Source organism: Bombina bombina, chromosome 3 (assembly GCF_027579735.1).
Source record: "Bombina bombina isolate aBomBom1 chromosome 3, aBomBom1.pri, whole genome shotgun sequence".
Taxonomy (NCBI): Eukaryota; Metazoa; Chordata; class Amphibia; order Anura; family Bombinatoridae; genus Bombina; species Bombina bombina.
In genome coordinates this window covers 997,757,185-997,780,972 of record NC_069501.1, presented here as the reverse complement: position 1 = coordinate 997,780,972, position 23,788 = coordinate 997,757,185, and the positions used below count along the sequence as shown (strand labels likewise).

Sequence of the window (23,788 nt, the reverse complement as noted above, 5' to 3'; positions counted from 1 at the left end):
ATGAAGAATATTTTAAAAAAAGAGAGCATTAAAATAAAGACATTTGGTTACATGCCATGAATCAATCAATTTACAAAAGAGAGCATTAAAATAAAGACATTTGGTTACATGCCATGAATCAATCAATTTACAAAAGAATAACTTCCCTAACTGAACTTGTTAAACAGGATGAGACCAAAATAGAACAGAGGCTGACATTTCAGAACTACAAGGGTTTATTTGGAAGCTGACCTGGAACTTGAACCAGCATCTCCTCCCACCTAGAAAATTCCGCTTAAAAAAATGACCCTGTGCTGCCCAGTAACCTTAGAAAAAAATGAATGGTCTTTATTTACATCACTTTAGCTTCAAAATGAGGTAGCTCTGAGCTATTGTATTATTTTTGGTTTGTTATTTGCGTAGACAAAGCAACTACACTGGATTTCTTTGTCAAGTGTCATTTTTCTTATGTTACAGAATACACCAGGTATTGTGTGCAGTACGGATAAACAAACATAAAAAGTATGCCAATCAAATTATAGAATGAATTGCCTCTTGGACTTAAGGTTAACTAATGTATTTCAAATTTAGGAGCTATCAAAATAATTGATAAGCCAGATACACCCTTTGAAGGAATTAAATAAGGGGAAGTGGGTTGTATTTAGATATATGTATTAGGGTTGCACCAATACCATTTTTTTATGACTGAGTACAAGTACTGATACTTGTTTTTCAAATACTCGCCGATACCAATTACCGATACTTTTTTTAATGTCATGTGACAGTTTACCAAGCACAATACAGACTAATTATTTAAGATTCCTTCTTTATAATTATAAATGGCTGTAATTCAAAAGACATTATGAAATAATAAAAAAGATCACTGAACATGTTTATAAATAAAAAATATTACAATAAAATATTACATTTAAAGGGGTGATGCAATTGGGTTGTAGGGCTGTTATATAACATCAATCTGACATTTGTATGGAGGTTTGACTCTAAGTTGAACAGTCTTTCACTTTCCACACTACTGCATGGGGCAGAAAGATATTTTTGGGCCTTTTTAGCCAGAGCTGGAAATCTGTTTATTAACTGACCAGTACTTTAGGGGTTTGTCTGAACGAGGTTCAGTGATCTCTCCTACAATAATACAAATAACAGCAATTTGTATTGGCAGAACAGTAGTAAACAATTTTTAGTTTAGTCTCCACTTTAAAGTTTAAAATGAAATGGGAACATGCAGTTTGAAAAAACGCCACAAGATAACATATGGGTAGGAAGTAGAGGTATCAGTTTAAGTATCGGTGCATTTGCACGAGTACAAGTACTCATGCAAATACTTGGTATCGGTATCGGTGCATCCCTAATATGTATAATAACCAAAAGTTAGTAGCAAGAAAACATAATTTATGCTTACCTGATAAATTTATTTCTCTTGTAGTGTATCCAGTCCACGGATCATCCATTACTTATGGGATATTAACTCCTCCCCAACAGGAAGTGCAAGAGGATTCACCCAGCAGAGCTGCTATATAGCTCCTCCCCTAACTGCCATTACCAGTCATTCGACCGAAAACATGCAGAGAAAGGAAAACCATAGGGTGCAGTGGTGACTGTAGTTTAATGGAAAAATTACCTGCCTTAAAGTGACAGGGCGGGCCGTGGACTGGATACACTACAAGAGAAATAAATTTATCAGGTAAGCATAAATTATGTTTTCTCTTGTTAAGTGTATCCAGTCCACGGATCATCCATTACTTATGGGATACCAATACCAAAGCTAAAGTACACGGATGACGGGAGGGACAGGCAGGCTCTTTATACGGAAGGAACCACTGCCTGAAGAACCTTTCTCCCAAAAACAGCCTCCGAAGAAGCAAAAGTGTCAAATTTGTAAAATTTGGAAAAAGTATGAAGAGAAGACCAAGTTGCAGCCTTGCAAATCTGTTCAACAGAAGCCTCATTCTTAAAGGCCCAAGTGGAAGCCACAGCTCTAGTAGAATGTGCTGTAATTCTTTCAGGAGGCTGCTGTCCAGCAGTCTCATAGGCTAACCGTATTATGCTACGAAGCCAAAAGGAGAGAGAGGTAGCCAAAGCTTTTTGACCTCTCCTCTGACCAGAATAAACGACAAACAGGGAAGACGTTTGCCGAAAATCCTTAGTTGCCTGTAGATAAAATTTCAGGGCACGGACTACATCTAGATTGTGTAGCAGACGTTCCTTTTTCGAAGAAGGATTAGGACACAAAGATGGAACCACAATCTCTTGATTGATATTCCTGTTAGTGACCACCTTAGGTAGGAACCCAGGTTTAGTACGCAGAACTACCTTGTCTGAATGAAAAATCAGATAAGGAGAATCACAATGTAAGGCAGATAACTCAGAGACTCTTCGAGCCGAGGAAATCGCCATTAAAAACAGAACTTTCCAAGATAACAACTTGATATCAATGGAATGAAGGGGTTCAAACGGAACCCCCTGTAAAACATTAAGAACTAAGTTCAAACTCCATGGTGGAGCAACAATTTTAAACACAGGCTTGATCCTAGCTAAAGCCTGACAAAAAGCTTGAACGTCCGGAACTTCTGACAGACGTTTGTGTAAAAGAATGGACAGAGCTGAAATCTGTCCCTTTAAGGAACTAGCGGATAAACCCTTTTCTAAACCTTCTTGTAGAAAAGACAATATCCTCGGAATCCTAACCTTACTCCATGAGTAACTCTTGGATTCGCACCAATATAAGTATTTGCGCCATATCTTATGGTAAATCTTTCTGGTAACAGGCTTCCTAGCCTGTATTAAGGTATCAATAACTGACTCAGAAAAACCACGTTTTGATCAAATCAAGCGTTCAATTTCCAAGCAGTCAGCTTCAGAGAAATTAGATTTTGATGTTTGAAGGGACCCTGGATCAGAAGGTCCTGTTTCAGAGGTAGCGACCAAGGTGGACAGGATGACATGTCCACTAGATCTGCATACCAAGTCCTGCGTGGCCATGCAGGCGCTATTAGAATCACTGATGCTCTCTCCTGTTTGATTCTGGCAATCAATCGAGGAAGCATCGGGAAGGGTGGAAACACATAAGCCACCCCGAAGGTCCAAGGTGCTGTCAAAGCATCTATCAGAACCGCTCCCGGATCCCTGGATCTGGACCCGTAACGAGGAAGCTTGGCGTTCTGTCGAGACGCCATGAGATCTATCTCTGGTTTGCCCCAACGTCGAAGTATTTGGGCAAAGACCTCCGGATGAAGTTCCCACTCCCCCGGATGAAAAGTCTGACGACTTAAGAAATCCGCCTCCCAGTTCTCCACTCCCGGGATGTGGATTGCTGACAGGTGGCAAGAGTGAGACTCTGCCCAGCGAATTATCTTTGATACTTCCATCATTGCTAGGGAGCTTCTTGTCCCTCCCTGATGGTTGATGTAAGCTACAGTCGTGATGTTGTCCGACTGAAACCTGATGAACCCCCGAGTTGTTAACTGGGGCCAAGCCAGAAGGGCATTGAGAACTGCTCTCAATTCCAGAATGTTTATTGGTAGGAGACTCTCCTCCTGATTCCATTGTCCCTGAGCCTTCAGAGAATTCCAGACAGCGCCCCAACCTAGAAGGCTGGCGTCTGTTGTTACAATTGTCCAGTCCGGCCTGCTGAATGGCATCCCCCTGGACAGATGTGGCCGAGAAAGCCACCATAGAAGAGAATTTCTGGTCTCTTGATCCAGATTCAGAGTAGGGGACAAGTCTGAGTAATCCCCATTCCACTGACTTAGCATGCACAATTGCAGCGGTCTGAGATGTAGGCGTGCAAAGGGTACTATGTCCATTGCTGCTACCATTAAGCCGATCACCTCCATGCATTGAGCTACTGACGGGTGTTGAATGGAATGAAGGACACGGCATGCATTTTGAAGCTTTGTTAACCTGTCTTCTGTCAGGTAAATCTTCATTTCTACAGAATCTATAAGAGTCCCCAAGAAGGGAACTCTTGTGAGTGGAAAGAGAGAACTCTTCTTTTCGTTCACCTTCCATCCATGCGACCTTAGAAATGCCAGTACTAACTCTGTATGAGACTTGGCAGTTTGAAAGCTTGAAGCTTGTATCAGAATGTCGTCTAGGTACGGAGCTACCGCAATTCCTCGCGGTCTTAGTACCGCCAGAAGAGCACCCAGAACCTTTGTGAAGATTCTCGGAGCCGTAGCCAATCCGAATGGAAGAGCTACAAACTGGTAATGCCTGTCTAGAAAGGCAAACCTTAGATACCGGTAATGATCTTTGTGAATCGGTATGTGAAGGTAAGCATCCTTTAAATCCACTGTGGTCATGTACTGACCCTTTTGGATCATGGGTAAAATTGTCCGAATAGTTTCCATTTTGAACGATGGAACTCTTAGGAATTTGTTTAGGATCTTTAAATCCAAGATTGGCCTGAAAGTTCCCTCTTTTTTGGGAACCACAAACAGATTTGAGTAAAACCCTTGTCCTTGTTCCGACCGCGGAACCGGATGGATCACTCCCATTAATAAAAGATCTTGTACGCAGCGTAGAAACGCCTCTTTCTTTATTTGGTTTGTTGACAACCTTGACAGATGAAATCTCCCTCTTGGGGGAGAGAATTTGAAGTCTAGAAGGTATCCCTGAGATATGATCTCTAACGCCCAGGGATCCTGGACATCTCTTGCCCAAGCCTGGGCGAAGAGAGAAAGTCTGCCCCCCACTAGATCCGTTCCCGGATCGGGGGCCCTCGATTCATGCTGTCTTAGGGGCAGCAGCAGGTTTCCTGGCCTGCTTGCCCTTGTTCCAGGACTGGTTAGGTCTCCAGCCTTGTCTGTAGCGAGCAACAGCTCCTTCCTGTTTTGGTGCAGAGGAAGTTGATGCTGCTCCTGCTTTGAAATTACGAAAGGAACGAAAATTAGACTGTCTAGCCTTAGGTTTGGCTCTGTCTTGAGGCAGGGCATGGCCTTTACCTCCTGTAATGTCAGCGATAATTTCTTTCAACCCGGGCCCGAATAAGGTCTGCCCTTTGAAAGGTATATTAAGCAATTTAGATTTAGAAGTAACGTCAGCTGACCAGGATTTTAGCCACAGTGCTCTGCGTGCCTGAATGGCGAATCCGGAATTCTTAGCCGTAAGTTTAGTTAAATGTACTACGGCATCTGAAATAAATGAGTTAGCTAACTTAAGGGCTTTAAGCTTGTGTGTAATCTCATCTAATGGAGCTGATTCAAGTGTCTCTTCCAGAGACTCAAACCAAAATGCTGCTGCAGCCGTGACAGGCGCAATGCATGCAAGAGGTTGCAATATAAAACCTTGTTGAACAAACATTTTCTTAAGGTAACCCTCTAACTTTTTATCCATTGGATCTGAAAAGGCACAGCTATCCTCCACCGGGATAGTGGTACGCTTAGCTAAAGTAGAAACTGCTCCCTCCACCTTAGGGACCGTTTGCCATAAGTCCCGTGTGGTGGCGTCTATTGGAAACATCTTTCTAAATATCGGAGGGGGTGAGAACGGCACACCGGGTCTATCCCACTCCTTAGTAACAATTTCAGTAAGTCTCTTAGGTATAGGAAAAACGTCAGTACTCGCCGGTACCGCAAAATATTTATCCAACCTACACATTTTCTCTGGTATTGCAACTGTGTTACAATCATTCAGAGCCGCTAACACCTCCCCTAGTAATACACGGAGGTTTTCCAGCTTAAATTTAAAATTTTAAATATCTGAATCCAGTTTGTTTGGATCAGAACCGTCACCCGCAGAATGAAGCTCTCCGTCCTCATGTTCTGCAAATTGTGACGCAGTGTCTGACATGGCCCTAATATTATCAGCGCACTCTGTTCTCACCCCAGAGTGATCACGCTTACCTCTTAGTTCTGGTAATTTAGCCAAAACTTCAGTCATAACAGTAGCCATATCCTGTAATGTGATTTGTAATGGCCGCCCAGATGTACTCGGCGCTACAATATCACGCACCGGGAGATGCAGGTACTGACACGTGAGGCGAGTTAGTCGGCATAACTCTCCCCTCGTTGTTTGGTGAAATATGTTCAATTTGTACAGATTGACTTTTATTTAAAGTAGCATCAATACAGTTAGTACATAAATTTCTATTGGGCTCCACTTTGGCTTTAGCACATATAGCACAGATATCTTCCTCTGAATCAGACATGTTTAACACACTAGCAAATAAACTAGCAACTTGGAAATACTTTTCAAGTAATTTACTATAATATGAAAACGTACTGTGCCTATAAGAAGCACAGAAAAAGTTATGACAGTTGAAAATTAATAAACTGAAAAGTTATAGCATCAAATCTTTGTAAAAAACACAATTTTAGCAAAGGATTGCTCCCATTAGCAAAGGATAACTAACCCTGATAGCAGAAAAAAAAAAATAAAAATAAAAATACAGAAATAAACGTTTTTTTATCACAGTCAACTACAATCTCACAGCTCTGCTGTGAGTGATTACCTCCCTCAAAACAAGTTTTGAAGACCCCTGAGTTCTGTAGAGATGAACCGGATCATGCAGGGAAGACAATAAACTTCTGACTGAATTTTTTGATGCGTAGCAAAAGCGCCAAAAAAGGCCCCTCCCCCTCACACATAACAGTGAGAGAGATCAGTAAACTGTCATAAATTAAATAAAACGACTGCCAAGTGGAAAAAAATAGTGCCCAAAACATTTTTTCACCCAGTACCTTAGAAAATTAAACGATTTTACATGCCAGCAAAAAACGTTTAACATTAATAAATTGAGTGTTATTAAAAAGCCTGTTGCTAGTCCCTGCAAATTAGGCTAAAGTTTTATGCATACAGTATAATTCCAGTGAAGTGCCATTCCCCAGAATACTGAAGTGTAAAAACAGAATTTATGTTTACCTGATAAATTACTTTCTCCAACGGTGTGTCCGGTCCACGGCGTCATCCTTACTTGTGGGATATTCTCTTCCCCAACAGGAAATGGCAAAGAGCCCAGCAAAGCTGGTCACATGATCCCTCCTAGGCTCCGCCTTCCCCAGTCATTCGACCGACGTAAAGGAGGAATATTTGCATAGGAGAAATCATATGATACCGTGGTGACTGTAGTTAAAGAAAATAAATCATCAGACCTGATTAAAAAACCAGGGCGGGCCGTGGACCGGACACACCGTTGGAGAAAGTAATTTATCAGGTAAACATAAATTCTGTTTTCTCCAACATAGGTGTGTCCGGTCCACGGCGTCATCCTTACTTGTGGGAACCAATACCAAAGCTTTAGGACACGGATGATGGGAGGGAGCAAATCAGGTCACCTAGATGGAAGGCACCACGGTTTGCAAAACCTTTCTCCCAAAAATAGCCTCAGAAGAAGCAAAAGTATCAAATTTGTAAAATTTGGTAAAAGTGTGCAGTGAACCAAGTCGCTGCCTTACATATCTGATCAACAGAAGCCTCGTTCTTAAAGGCCCATGTGGAAGCCACGGCCCTAGTGGAATGAGCTGTGATTCTTTCAGGAGGCTGCCGTCCGGCAGTCTCATAAGCCAATCTGATGATGCTTTTAAGCCAAAAAGATAGAGAGGTAGAAGTTGCTTTTTGACCTCTCCTTTTACCAGAATAAACAACAAACAAGGAAGATGTTTGTCTGAAATCCTTTGTAGCATCTAAATAGAATTTTAGAGCTCGGACAACGTCCAAATTGTGTAACAAACGTTCCTTCTATGAAACTGGATTCGGACACAAAGAAGGTACAACTATCTCCTGGTTAATATTTTTGTTGGAAACAACCTTCGGAAGAAAACCAGGCTCAGTACGTAAAAACCACCTTATCTGCATGGACCAGATAGGGCGGAGAACACTGCAGAGCAGATAACTCAGAAACTCTTCTAGCGGAAGAAATTGCAACCTAAAACAAAACTTTCCAAGATAATAACTTAATATCTATGGAATGTAAGGGTTCAAACGGAACCCCTTGAAGAACTGAAAGAACTAGATTAAGACTCCAGAGCCTGAACAAACGCTTAAACGTCTGGCACAGCTGCCAGCCTTTTGTGAAGTAAAACAGATAAAGCAGAGATCTGTCCCTTCAGAGAACTCGCAGAAAATCCTTTCTCCAAACCTTCTTGTAGAAAGGAAAGAATCTTAGGAATTTTTATCTTGTTCCATGGGAATCCTTTAGATTCACACCAACAGATATATTTTTTCCATATATTATGGTAAATTTTTCTAGTTACAGGCTTTCTAGCCTGAATAAGAGTATCTATTACAGAATCTGAAAACCCACGCTTTGATAAAATCAAGCGTTCAAACTCCAAGCAGTCAGTTGGAGGAAAACCAGATTCGGATGTTCGAATGGACCCTGAATAAGAAGGTCCTGTCTCAAAGGTAGCTTCCATGGTGGAGCCGATGACACATTCACCAGGTCTGCATACCAAGTCCTGCGTGGCCACACAGGAACTATCAAGGTCACCGAAGCCCTCTCCAGATTGAACCTGGCTACCAGCCTGGGAATGAGAGGAAACGGTGGGAATACATAAGCTAGGTTGAAGATCCAAGGTGCTACTATTGTATCCAATAGAGTCGCCTTGGGATCCCTGGATTTGGACCCGTAACAAGGGACCATGAAGTTCTGACGAGAGGCCATCAGAACCAAGTCTGGAATGCCCCATAATTGAGTTATTTGGGCAAAGATTTCCAGATGGAGTTCCCACTCCCCCGGATGCTCCTCCATCGCCAGGGAACTCCTTGTTACCCCCTGATGGTTGATATATGTAACAGTCGTCATGATGACTGATTGAAACCTTATGAATTTGGCCTTTGCTAGTCGAGGCCAAGCCTTGAGAGCATTGAATATCGCTCTCAGTTCCATTATGTTTATCGGGAGAAGAGAGTCTTCCCGAAACCATAGACCCTGAGTTTTCAGGGGTTCCCAGACCGCGCCCCAGCCCACCAGACTGGCGTCGGTCGTGACAATGACCTATTCTGGTCTGCGGAAGCTCATTCCCTGTGACAGGTTGTCCAGGGTCAGCCACCAACGGAGTGAATCTCTGGTTATTTGATCTACTTGTATCGTCGGAGACAAGTCTGTATAATCCCCATTCCACTGTCTGAGCATGCCCAGGTGCAATGGTCTTAGATGAATTCGTGCAAAAGGAACTATGTCCATTGCCGCAACCATCAACCCTATTACTTCCATGGACTGCGCTATGGAAGGAAGAAGAACAGAATGAAGTACCTGACAAGAGCTTAGAAGTTTTGATTTTCTGGCCTCTGTCAGAAAAAACCTTCATTTCTAAGGAAACTATTATTGTTCCCAAGAAGGGAACTCTTGTTGACGGGGACAGAGAACTTTTTTCTATGTTCACTTTCCACCTGTGAGATCTGAGAAAGGCTAGGACAATGTCCGTATGAGCCCTTGCTTTTGACAGAGACGACACTTGAATCAGGATGTCGTCCAAGTAAGGTACTACTGCAATGCCCCTTGGTCTTAGCACCGCTAGAAGGGACCCTCGTACCCCTGCGAAAATCCCTGGAGCAGCGGCCAATCCGAACGGAAGTGCCACAGGTAATGCTTGTCCAGAAAGGCGAACCCCAGGAACCGAAAATGGTCCTTGTGGATAGGAATACGCAGGTACGCATCCTTCAAGTCCACCGTGGTCATGAATTGACCTTCCTGGATGGTAGGAAGGATCGTTCGAATGGTTTCCATTTTGAATGATGAAACCCTTAGAAACTTGTTTAGAATCTTGAGATCTAAAATAGGTCTGAATGTTCCCTCTTTTTTTGGGAATTATGAACAGGTTGGAGTAAAAACCCATCCCTTGTTCTCCTAATGGAACAGGATGAATCACTCCCATGCTTAACAGGTCTTCTACACAGTGTAAGAATGTCTATTCGAAGATAATTGAGACCCGTGGAACCTTCCCCTTGGGGGTAGTTCCCTGAATTCCAGGAGATAACCTTGAGAAACTATTTCTAGCGCCCAAGGATCCTGAACATCTCTTGCCCCAGCCTGAGCAAAGAGAGAAAGTCTGCCCCCCACCAGATCCTTCCCAGATCGGGGGCCAACACTTCATGCTGTTTTGGTAGCAGTGGCAGGTGACTTGGCCTGCTTACCCTTGTTCCACCCTTGCATCGACCTCCAGGCTGGCTTGGTTTGAGAAGTATTACCCTCTTGCTTAGAGGGTGTAGAATTTGAGGCTGGTCCGTTTCTGCGAAAGGGACGAAAATTTGGCTTCTTTTTAGCCTTAAAAGACCTATCCAGAGGAAGGGCGTGGCCCTTTCCCCCAGTGATGTCTGAAATAATCTCTTTCAAGTCAGGGCCAAACAGTGTTTTACCCTTGAAAGGGATGTTAAGCAAAAGCGCTCTGCGCGCCACGATAGCAAACCCTGAATTATTCGCCGCTAATCTAGCTAATTGCAAAGCGGCATCTAAAATAAAAAAGAGTTAGCCAATTTAAGAGCTTGAACTCTGTCCAAAACCTCCTCGTACGAAGATTCTTTATTGAGCGACTTTTCTAGTTCTTCGAACCAGAAACACGCAGCTGTAGTGACAGGAACAATGCATGAAATTGGTTGTAGAAGGTAACCTTGCTGAACAAACATCTTTTTAAGCAAACCCTCTAACCTTTAATCCATAGGATCTTGAAAGCACAACTATCTTCTATAGGAATAGAAGTGCGTTTGTTTAGAGTAGAAACCGCCCCCTCGACCTTGGGGACTGTATGCTATAAGTCCTTTCTGGGGTCGACTATAGGAACTAATTTCTTAAATATAGGGGGAGGACAAAAGGTATGCCGGGCCTTTCCCACTCCTTATTTACTATGTCCGCCACCCGCTTGGGTATAGGAAAAACATCGGGGGGCACCGGAACCTCTAGGAACTTGTCCATCTTACCTAATTTCTCTGGAATGACCAAATTGTCACAATCATCCAGAGTAGATAATACCTCCTTAAGTAGTGCGTGGAGATGTTGAAATTTAAATTTAAAAGTTACAATATCAGGTTCTGCTTGTTGAGAAATTTTCCCTGAATCTGAAATTTCTCCCTCAGACAAAACCTCCCTCCTGGCCCCTTCAGATAGGTGTGAGGGTATGTCAGAACAGATATCATCAGCGTCCTCTTGCTCTTCAGTGTTTAAAACAGAGCAATGCATGCAATAGAATTATCCATTACAGCCATTAATTGTTGTATGGTAATAAGTATTGGCGCACTAGATGTACTAGGGGCCTCTTGTGTGGGCAAAACTGGTGTAGACACAGAAGGGGATGATGCAGTACCATGCTTACTCCCCTCATTAGAGGAATCATCTTGGGCAATATCATATCTATGGCATTATTATCCCTACTTTGTTTGGACATTATGACACAAATATATCACATATATTTAAATGGGGAGACACATTGGCTTTCATACATATAGAACATCGTTATCTGATGGTTCAGACATGTTAAACAGGCTTAAACTTGTCAACAAAGCACAAAAAACGTTTTACAATAAAACCGTTACTGTCCCTTTAAATTTCAAACTGAACACACTTTATTACTGAATATGTGAAAAAGTATGAAGGAATTGTTCAAATTTCACCAAAATTTCACCACAGTAACTTAAAGCCTTAAAAGTATTGCACACCAAATTTGAAAGCTTTAACCCTTAAAATAACGGAACCGGAGCCGTTTTTACATTTAACCCCTATACAGTCCCAGGTATCTGCTTTGCTGAGACCCAACCAAGCCCAGAGGGGAATACGATACCAAATGATGCCTTCTATAAGCTTTTTCAGTGGTTCTTAGCTCCTCACACATGCATCTGCATGCCATGCTTTCCAAAAACAACTGCGCATTAGAGGCGCGAAAATGAGGCCCCCAGTGAAAAAGGTGTCCAATACAGTGCCTGCCGTTTTTATTAAAACAATCCCCAAGATTTAACAACTATTAAAAGTAATAATCTGCCAAATATACTTAGTAAAGTAATCGTTTTAGCCCAGAAAAATGTCTACCAGTTTTTTAAGCCCTAATGAAGCCCTTTATTCTTTTACTTAAACTAAGAAAATGGCTTACCGGTTCCCATAGGGAAAATGACAGCTTCCAGCATTACAGAGTCTTGTTAGAAATGTGTCATACCTCAAGCAGCAAAAGTCTGCTCACTGTTTCCCCCAACTGAAGTTAATTCCTCTCAACAGTCCTGTGTGGAAACAGCCATCGATTTTAGTAACGGTTGCTAAAATCATTTTCCTCTTACAAACAGAAATCTTCATCTCTTTCCTGTTTCAGAGTAAATAGTACATACCAGCACTATTTTAAAATAACAAACTCTTGATTGAAGAATAAAAACTACATTTAAACACCAAAAAACTCTAAGCCATCTCCGTGGAGATGTTGCCTGTACAACGGCAAAGAGAATGACTGGGGAAGGCGGAGCCTAGGAGGGATCATGTGACCAGCTTTGCTGGGCTCTTTGCCATTTCCTGTTGGGGAAGAGAATATCCCACAAGTAAGGATGACGCCGTGGACCGGACACACCTATGTTGGAGAAATATACATACATGACAGCCTGATACCAGTTGCTGCTACTGCATTTAAGGCTGAGTTTACATTATATCGGTATGGCAGAATTTTCTCATCAATTCCATTGTCAGAAAATAATAAGCTGCTACATACCTCTTTGCAGATTAATCTGCCCGCTGTCCCCTGATCTGAAGTTTACCTCTCCTCAGATGGCCGAGAAACAGCAATATGATCTTAACTACTCCGGCTAAAATCATAGAAAAACTCAGGTAGATTCTTCTTCAAATTCTACCAGAGAAGGAATAACACACTCCGGTGCTATTATAAAATAACAAACTTTTGATTGAAGGTATGAAACTAAGTATAATCACCACAGTCCTCTCACACATCCTATCTATTCGTTGGGTGCAAGAGAATGACTGGTAATGGCAGTTAGGGGAGGAGCTATATAGCAGCTCTGCTGGGTGAATCCTCTTGCACTTCCTGTTGGGGAGGAGTTAATATCCCATAAGTAATGGATGATCCGTGGACTGGATACACTTAACAAGAGAAATACATTTCCAGAATCAACATGGTGCTAATTGTTTGTCAAGTCCTGCAATGGACATTATTTTTATCCCATCAAACGTTTCAAAATAATTTTCCAAAAAATCTGAAGCAATTGCATCAAAACAGAAAAGATTGTAAATATATTTTTAAAGCTTTCATACACTATTTAGCTTTAGATCAAATGCTACATTTGGATATTTTACTTACATTTGGATATTTTATTTTAACAAATTTCAAACCAAAGTACATCTAAACAGAAAAGAAATCCAAATCATTCAATGAACTTCAGGAATTTAGCGCACACAGAAATTCCAACATTTATTTAAAATGACAAAAAAATGCATGACCACTGGTATGGTGCACCCTTATTTACTTCTTGCAAATTAGAGGATTAGCTACACATTTATTTTAATTGGATCCGAACTACAATTTATAGCTTGCTGTAAAGGCTGTGCAATGTATTCATTTAGAGTTTGGCCAACCATGTTTCATGTTTCTAAAGTGGTGTGAAGGGTCATTAAAGTAATATGCATCCATGAACCCTATTGCTATGTGTTATAACCACATATGAGATATTAATCAATCACATATTGTAAGTTTAAAATAAATTATTTCCGAGCATAAAAATCTTTATCAATATCCTCTTATTTAATGCTCTGGTGACTGCCCTCCAATCACATCCTTTTGCCAACGAGTGACATGAATAACAATTAGTTCTGGGTGCACTGCCAGATAGGTGGTAGCTGTCACAGTTGGTGACGTAACAGGAATCAAATTGCAATTGTGCAAGACGCATGCTCAGATTGTCAAGTGAATTACCTAGGTAGCCCTCTGTTGTATGACTCACATGAGTTCACAAGAGGGCTTAAATTTTCTGAATATATTTTATTTGACTAATACTTTTACAAATTGGGGGGGTTCCTGTACCCTTAAGGGATAAAGCACGTCATACTTTTGTTTGTGTTATTATTTCATTTTGATTTATATGAAAAAACCGACAGTTAAATTTGCTAAAAAACATTCTCATTCCCAACAGGAAGTTGCAAGAGGACACCCACAGCAGAGCTGTAATATAGCTCCTCCCCTTACTGTCATAGCCAGTCATTCGACCGAAAACAAGCAGAGAAAGGAGGAACCATAGGGTGCAGTGGTTACTGTAGTTTACATTTAAAAATTACCTGCCTTAAAATGACAGGGCGGGCCGTGGACTGGATACACCACAAGAGAAATAAATTTATAAGGTAAGCATAAATTGTGTTTTCTCTTGTAAGGTGTATCCAGTCCACGGATCATCCATTACTTGTGGGATACCAATAACAAAGCTAAAGTACACGGATGAAGGGAGGGACAAGGCAGGAACTTAAATGGATGGAACCACTGCCCGTAAAACCTTTCTCCCAAATATAGCCTCCGAAGAAGCAAAAGTATCAAATTTTGAAAAAATATGAAGCGAAGACCAAGTCGTCGCCTTGCAAATCTGATCAAAAGAAGCCTCATTTTTAAAGGCCCAAGTGGAAGCCACAGCTCTAGTGGAATGAGCTGTAATCCTTTCAGGAGGCTGCTGTCCAGCAGTCTCATAGGCTAAGCGGATTAAGCTTCTTAGTCAAAAAGAAAAAGAGGTTGACGAAGGCTTTTGACCTCTCCTCTGTCCAGAGTAGACAACAAACAAAGCAGTTGTTTGACGAAAATCTTTAGTAGCTTGTAAGTAAAGATAAGATCAGATAAGGAGAATCACATTGTAAGGCAGATAGCTCAGAGACTCTACGAGCCGAGGAAATAGCTATCAAAAAAAAAACTTTCCAAGATAAAAGCTTGATATCTATGGAATGAAGAGGTTCAAACGGAACTCCTTGAAGAACCTTAAGAACCAAGTTTAAGGTCCATGGTGGAGCAACAGGTTTAAACACAGGCTTGATTCTAACTAAAGCCTGACAAAATGCCTGAACGTCTGGAACATCTGCCAGACGCTTAACTAGCTGACAATCCTTTTTCCAAACCTTCTTGGAGAAAAGATAATATCCTAGCAATCCTGACCTTACTCCATGAGTAACCCTTGGATTCACACCAATAAAGATATCTACGCCATACCTTATGGTAAATTTTCCTGGTGACAGGCTTTCGTGCCTGTCTTAAGGTATCAATAACTGACTCGGAGAAGTCACGCTTTGATAAAATCAAGCGTTCAATCTCCAGGCAGTCAGCCTCAGAGAAATTAGATTTGGATGGTTGAAAGGACCCTGAAGTAGAAGGTCCTGTTTCAGAGGCAGAGACCATGGTGGAAAGGATGACATGTCCACTAGATCTGCATACCAGGTCCTGCGTGGCCACGCAGGTGTTATCAGAATCACCGATGCTCTCTCCGGCTTGATCTTGGCAATCAGTCGAGGGAGCAGAGGAAACGGTGGAAACACATAAGCCAGGTTGAAAGACCAGGGCGGTGCTAGAGCATCTATCAGTGTCGCCTTGGGATCCCTGGACCTGGATCCATAACACGGAAGCTTGGCGTTCTGGCGAGACGCCATGAGATCCAGTTCTGGTTTGCCCCAACGATGAATCAGTTGTGCAAATACCTCCGGATGGAGTTCCCACTCTCCCGGATGAAAAGTCTGACTACTTAGAAAATCCGCCTCCCAGTGCTCTACACCTGGGATATGGATTGCTGATAGGTGGCAAGAGTGAATCTCTGCCCAGCGAATTATTTTTTAAACTTCTAACATCTCTAGGGAACTTCTCGTTCCCCCTTGATGGTTGATGGAAGCTACAGTCGTGATGTTGTCCGACTGAAATCTGATGTACCTCAGAGTTGCTAACTGAGACCAAGCCTGAAGAGCCTTGAATATCTCTCTTAGTTCCAGAATATTTAATGGAAGGAGAGACTCCTCCTGAGTCCACGATCCCTGAGCCTTCAGGGAGTTCCAGACTGCACCCCAAACTAGAAGGCTGGCATCTGTCGTAACAATTGTCCAATCTGGCCTGCGAAAGGTCATACCTTTGGACAGATGGACCCGAGATAGCCACCAGAGAAGAGAATCCTTGGTCTCTTGGTCCAGATTCAGTTGAGGGGACAAATCTGTGTAATCCCCGTTCCACTGACTGAGCATGCATAAATGCAGCGGTCTGAGATGTAAGCGTGCAAACGGCACTATGTCCATTGCCGCTACCATTAAGCCGATTACTTCCATACACTGAACCACCGAAGGGCGCGGAATGGAATGAAGAACCCGGCAGGAATTTAGAAGCTTTGATAACCTGGACTCCGTCAGGTGAATTTTCATTTCTACAGAATCTATCAGAGTCCCTAGAAAGGAAACTCTTGTGAGTGGGGATAGAGAACTCTTTTCCTTGTTCACTTTCCACCCATGCGACCACAGAAATGCCAGTACTACGTCCGTATGAGACTTGGCAATTTGGAAGTTTGACGCCTGTATCAGGATGTCGTCTAAATAAGGGGCTACTGCTATGCCCCGCGGCCTTAGGACCGCTATAAGCGACCCTAGAACCTTTGTAAAGATTCTTGGGGCTGTAGCTAATCCCAAGGGAAGAGCTACAACTGGTAATGCCTGTCTTGAAAGGCAAACCTGAGAAACCGATGTATCGGAATGTGAAGATAAGCATCCTTTAGATCCACTGTAGTCATATATTGACCCTCCTGGATCAGTGGTAGGATGGTACGAATAGTTTCCATCTTGAACGACGGAACTTTGAGGAATTTGTTTAAGATTTTTAGATCCAAAATTGGTCTGAAGGTTCCCTCTTTTTTGGGAACCACAAACAGATTTGAGTAAAAACCCTGTCCCTGTTCCTCCTTTGGAACTGGATGGATCACTCAGATAACTTAGGAGGTCTCGTACACAGTGTAAGAATGCCTCTCTCTTTATCTGGTGTGCAGATAATTGTGAAAGGTGAAATCTCCGTTTTGGGGGGGAAGCTTTGAAGTCCAGAAGATATCCCTGGGATATAATTTCCAACGCCCAGGGATCCTGAACATCTCTTGCCCACACCTGGGCAAAGAGTGAAAGTCTGCCCCCTACTAGATCCGTTCCCGGATAGGGGGCCGTTCCTTCATGCTGTCCTAGAGGCAGCAGCAAGCTTTTTTACCTGCTTACCTTTTTTCCAGGTCAGGTTTGGTCTCCAGACCGTCTTGGATTGAGCAAAAGTTCCCTCTTGTTTATTATTAGAGGAAGTTGATGCCGCACCTGCCTTGAAGTTTTGAAAGGCACGAAAATTAGACTGTTTGGCCCTAGATTTGGACCTGTCCTGAGGAAGGGCATGACCTTTTCCTCCAGTGATATCAGCAATAATCTCCTTCAACCAGGCCCGAATAGGGTCTGCCCCTTGAAGGGAATGTTAAGTAGCTTAGATTTTGAAGTCACGTCAGCTGACCATGATCTAAGCCATAGCGCTCTGCGCGCCTGTATAGCAAAACCAGAATTCTTAGCCGTTAGTTTAGTCAAATGAACAATGGCATCAGAATAAAAGAATTGGCTAGCTTAAGTGCTCTAAGTTTGCCTAGTATATCATCCAATGGAGTCTCTACCTGTAAAGCCTCTTCCAGAGACTCAAACCAGTACGCCGCAGCAGCAGTGACAGGGGCAATGCATGCAAGGGGCTGTAGGATAAAACCTTGTTGAATAAATATTTTCTTAAGGTAACCTCTAATTTTTTATCCATTGGATCTAAAAAAAAAAAAAGCACAACTGTCCTCGACAGGGATAGTAGTACGCTTTACTAGAGTAGAAACTGCTCCCTCCACCTTAGGGACTGTCTGCCATAAGTCCCGTGTGGTGGCATATAGGAAATATTTTTCTAAACATAGGAGGGGAAAAGAACGGCACACCAGGTCTATCCCATTCCTTATTAATAATTTCTGTAAACCTTTTAGGTATTTGGAAAAACATCAGTACACACCGGCACTGCAAAGTATTTATCCAGTCTACACAATTTCTCTGGCACTGCAATGGTATCACAGTCATTCAGAGCAGCTAAAACCTCCCTAAGCAACACGCGGAGGTGTTCAAGCTTAAATTTAAATGTAGAAATATTAGAATCAGGTATCTTTCCTGAGTCATTAACATCACCCACTGAATGAAGCTCTCTTTCCTCAGCTTCTGCATATTGTGAGGCAGTATCAGACATGGTTCTTAAAGCGTCAGTATGCTCTGCATTTTGTCTCACCCCAGAGTTATCTCGCTTACCTCTAAGTTCAGGTAGTCTGGCTAATACCGCTGACAGTGTATTATCCATGACTGCCGCCATGTCTTGTAAAGTAAACGCTATGGGCGCCCTAGATGCATTTGGCGCCATTTGAGCGTGAGTCCCTTAAGCGGGAGTCAAAGGGTCTGACACGTGGGGAAAGTCAGTCGGCATAACTTCCCCCTCGTCAGATTCCTCTGGTGATAAATTTTTTAAAGACAGAAAATGATCTTTATTGCATAAAATGAAATCAGTACATTTGGTACATTTTCTAAGAGGGGGTTCCACCATGGCTTTTAAACATAATAAACAAGGAGTTTCTTCTATGTCAGACATGTTTATACAGACTAGCAATGAGACTAGCAAGCTTGGAAAACACTTTAAATCAAGTTAACAAGCAAATATAAAAAACGGTACTGTGCCTTTAAGAGAAACAAATTTTGTCAGAATTTGAAAAACAGTGAAAAAATGCAGTAAATCAAACGAAATTTTTACAGTGTGTATAATAAGCTAACAGAGCATTACACCCACTTGAAAATGGATGATTAAGCCCTTAGTTCAAAAAACGGATAAAAAAAACGAAATAGACGTTTTTTAAAAGTCACAACCAACTGCCACAGCAAGCTGTGGCCCTACCTTCCCCAATAAACGACTTTGGAAAGCCTTTGGGCCCTTTAGAGTTGTCCTATAGCATTCAGAGGGCCTTTGAGGGAAGCTGGATGTCACAGTTTGTAATTTTAACTGCACCAACTGTAACTTTTATACTACAACAGTGGAAATTGTTTCTAGTCAAAATTTAAGCCAGCCATGTGGAAAAAACTAGGCCCCAATAAAGTTTTATCACCAAAGCATATATAAAAACGATTAAACATGCCAGCAAACGTTTTATATTGCACATTAATCAGAGTATATACCTCTGATAGCAAGCTTGATACTAGTCGCTATTAAATCACTGTATTTAGGCTTCAACTTACATTAATCCGGTATCAGCAGCATTTTCTAGTGTTTTCCATCTCTAGAAAAAATTATAACTGCACATACCTGATAGCAGAATAAACTGCACGCCATTCTCTCGCTGAAGTTACCTCATCTGTGTAATCCCCTCAGACATATGTGAGAACAGCAATGGATCTTAGTTACAACCTGCTAAGATCATAGAAACCTCAGGCAGATTCTTCTTCTATTTACTGCCTGAGATAAAATAGCACAACTCCGGTACTATTTAAAAATAACAAACTTTTGATTGAAGAAAATAAACTAGCTATATTTAACCACTCTCTCCTACAACGTCCTTGCTTGTTGAGAGTTGCAAGAGAATGACTGGGTATGACAGTTAGGGGAGGAGCTATATTACAGCTCTGCTGTGGGTGTCCTCTTGCAACTTCCTGTTGGGAATGAGAATATCCCACAAGTAATGGATGATCCGTGGACTGGATACACCTTACAAGAGAAAACAGATTTTTACATGAAAAAAATGGTTCGGTTAAAGCTGTTTAAAGGGTCACTATAGTGTTAAAATGATGTGCTCTAATTTGTAAGAGCATATTGTTTTATCACTAGTGATGCTGCAAATTATTTTTTTAACCCCCACACATTGCTGGTCCTTTTAGAATATAAAGTTAAACAGAAGCTACAAGGTTATGTACAAGTGATACAAAAGGATCTATAATGTTCAGTGATACAGACATCTCCCACAGCAGAAAACTGGTTTTATTAGCACAGAAATATACATTTTGAAAATCTCTCCCATGTAACAGAAATACCTAGCATATTCTAGTTTAAAACCAAGACTTCAAAAGCAATGCAGCAATTTTCATTAGGACTCTTACTTATATTTATACTACAAAGTATCCAAGAGAACATTGTTTAAAAGGACATTGACAGTCAAACTTAGACTTGTATGGGTCAGCCAGAGCAAGCAATTTATTAGACACGTTTTAATTTACTTCTATTATCAAGTTTACTTAATTCTCTTGGTATAATGAATACAAAGCATATCTAAGTAGGCTCAGGACTAGCAATGCACTATTTGGAGTTAGCAGGTGATTGGTGGCATGCACATGTGCCTTTTGCCATTGGCTCAACATATATGTTCAGCTAGCTCCCAGTAGTGCATCTGGAGCGGACTTTAAATATCATAGGGGTAAAACGCAGTTATATGCAAGCAATAGTATAATATGAAAATGCATTAAACATTACAGCATTTTCTTTTTGCACTTGTCCCTTTAAAAGAGACATGAAACCCAACATTTTTCTTTTATGATTTAGGTAGAACAGACAATTGTAAACAACTTTCCAGTTTACTTCTATTATCAAATTTGCTTCATTCTCTTGGTATCATTTGTTGAAGGAGCCGCAATCCACTACTGGTTTTCGACCTGAACACATGGATGAGCCAATGACAATCAGTATATATATACAGTCACCAATCCTAGCTTTCCCAGATAAATCTTCCAGCAAAGGATAGCAAGAAAAGGAAGCAAATTAAATAATAGAAGTAAATTTGAAAGTTATTTAATTGTATGTTCTGCCTAAATGTCTAATTATGACTTTACTGGCTGATATTCTACACAGTACACAGGCAGGTCTCCACACAGCAGTGCTGACCGTACTTTTTGTTTATATTATTATTTGTAAATGTAAAATAAACTCTATAACCTTTTGCCAAGTTATTATCACTTACCAAAAATAAACATGATCTCTTTTACTGCACAGAAACATTTTGTGCAAACTGCTTTGTTAAAAATTAGAGGGAATATACAGTAGTTACTAAAGGGACATGAAACCCAAAAAGTTTCTCCTTCATGATTCAGATAGAGCAGACAGTTTTATACAACTTTCCAATTCACTTCTATTATCAGATTTGATTCCTTCTCTTGGTATCCTTTGTTGAAAAAGCAGCAATGCACTACTGGGAGCTAGCTGAACATTTCAGGTAAGCCAATGACAAGAGGCATATATGTGCAGCCACCAATTATCAGCTATCTCCCCTTTGCACAATGCTGCTCCTGCAACTACAATCCATGTGACAAGCTACTCCAAACCTTGTATTTCTGCACCTTCAACTTACAGACTTAAGCTCTTTAGAGCAGTGCCCTCTTCCTCGTGTACTAGATTTGCTTAGTCTGTTATAACAAAATGTTTGTCCTTGTATATACCCGGTCTCTGTACCCCACGCTACAGAACTTTGTGGCGCTATACAATGAAATGATAATAAATAGATTAAATACATCTAAAAAGTTTTTTTTTTATATCTCAAAAGGTCATTAACCCCCTTGAACATTACAATAAATATAAAACCTGATTACTTTGATTTTGAAATTAAACATGAAGTGCCTGTTACTGTATAATAATATCTTATTGGCTGATAAGGATAATTTCTATAGAACAAAATGAGGACAGTAAGATGTCTCAGAAGCATAAAAATAAAATTGTCCATTTAAAAAAAATATATATATATATATGAGATGCAATGAAAACACAGGAAAGGTCTTTAACATCACTAAGTGTCTTTCACCACCATTTTCAATATTTTCATTTGTAATGTACATTACATCTATCTCATGCAATTCTTAAAGCTGCACATGCAGTGTCCCTGGGTACGGTTCCTCCTGGAGGGCGTCACACACCTGGGGTGATGAAATTATACATATGCGCTGTCACCCATTCATTATCCACTCCCTGGATATCAATCAGGGCTGGTCCCTGCACCTTTACTTGTGTGTTTTCCATGCTGCCCTTTTTGCTTGGTCACATTATATCTACTTTTTATACAGCCGTTCTCTTTGTCCAGCAGTACCATACAATAGCTCTGCATATAAACACCACTAGTTGTTATATATATTCATGATATAGATAATGTTTTTTAGATAAGGACACCAAGGAACTTGTTCTGCTTTTGTTAAAAGGGACATTCTCAAAATTACATTTTCCAGCAGAATCCAGGACTGTACCCCTGCAACATGCTATTTAGTAATTGCCTAATTAGTGCACATTTATATGTCTCTAACTGTCCACAGCAAAAAAGATAAGTTAATATGACACGACTTTTCATGTTGTATAGCTCAGTACTGCTGTACAAAATTTGTATTCAAAATTACATTTTAAAAGATTTCAAAACATTTACTTTGTATGTGGATATTGTGATATTCAGTGCTTTGCTGCTGATATATACTATGCATAAAAATAACTAATGTCCCTTTAAGTGCTCCCTCAGTCTATATGGGATCAGACATTACTTAACTGGACGGTGTAGTGATTGCAGTGCAAATTCCATCTTCTAAACTGAAAATGGGTTAAACACACAGCTAATATCCCACTCAGAAGTCACAGAGAAATGCTGGTCCTGAGCAAGAAACGCAAGTGAAACAATCAGCAGCAGCAGTTGCACAACTCCACGAGCCACCAGTGCTTGCAGCTCCCAAGTGGGACTTTACCTAAGTGTTTAAACCTTTTGCATGCAGCGCACAAATTCGAGCATGCCTTTTTTTATTCACTACAATGTCCCTTTAACACAGTACGAGCAACAAATGCCAGAGGTTTGTGAATTAACTTGTGAGGTTAACATTCTGGCTATGAGACGAGACTGCAATGTATTGTTAACAATTTATGCAGCCAAGCAGTTAAGACATATGAGAGGACAGGGGAGATAAGCGGAGTAGGGAACACGGGGAGAGAATAGCTAGGGCTCTGCATCAGCTTGTGGAAATCTCCTCTCTAAATCTGTTCAGTATTGCTGGCACATGATTCAGTTCCTGAACAATTACAGTGCGTCAGTCAGCAGCTGGGAAATGTTCTTTTTTTCAGCTACACTGGAACTGTGTGTGCACACGAGGGGCTTGTGATAATGCAGATGTCCCAGTGTGCACTCGTGTATACATTGCTCTTTTCTTCAGCCTCTGTAGAAGCACAATGTGCAAGTATGCGTTATCTGACGGGTTTGTGGGTGCATCTAATGTACAAACATACACTAACTGAATATGAAACTCAGTATAGCTGTCTTCTTTAGTGCTATATCCTGAACATTAGTTCCCAAAAATTAGTTTTAACCTAATTCTAAATAATGTAAATAATAATGATGCAGCCACTAATATATTACATCTGGTATAATCACACAGGAAGAACAGCTTTAATATCTATAACTGGGATTCCTAATGGGCTCTCCTCCTCTCCCTCCTATTCCCCCATCTTTTTCCTCTTCTCTCCTTTTCTCTCTTTCCTTCCCCTGCGTTCCCTCCTCTAATGTTAGTATATGCCTAGCACATAATAGCAGCATCATAGCGCTTAGACCTTTTACGATAATGGAGTCGGAAGACCAGTTTTGCATGTGCTACTTTTGGACAGTTTTTTTATTTCATTTTGTTTATTGATCTTTATTTCACTATGCTCTATATAGAGTAGAACATTTGATTGCCGACATGTAAAATGTGTGCATTTTTGTACTCTCTTTTGCCAACATAATGACAGTGGCTAGCCTTGTCTACTTTACTAATATGCCCTGATTGGCTTCTCCAAAAAAAGCAAAGAGGTGGGAGAATTTTGAAAAACATTTGCAGCAAACAATTTCTTAATGGATTCAACAT

General features: G+C 41.1%; 1 protein-coding gene across 3 annotated transcripts in view; it reads right to left on the bottom strand.

The window, feature by feature from the left end:
• RBMS2 (RNA binding motif single stranded interacting protein 2) overlaps nt 1-23,788 on the bottom strand; it is a 256,400-nt gene that overhangs the window by 49,992 nt on the left and 182,620 nt on the right. For 2 of the 3 annotated variants that reach the window (XM_053708143.1, XM_053708144.1), the window contains exon 5: nt 13,221-13,262. The exons of the other annotated variant lie outside the window; for it this stretch is intronic. In XM_053708143.1, coding sequence (XP_053564118.1) covers nt 13,221-13,262 — 42 coding nt within the window. The remainder of the gene's footprint in view (nt 1-13,220; nt 13,263-23,788) is intronic. 3 annotated transcript variants of the gene reach the window in all.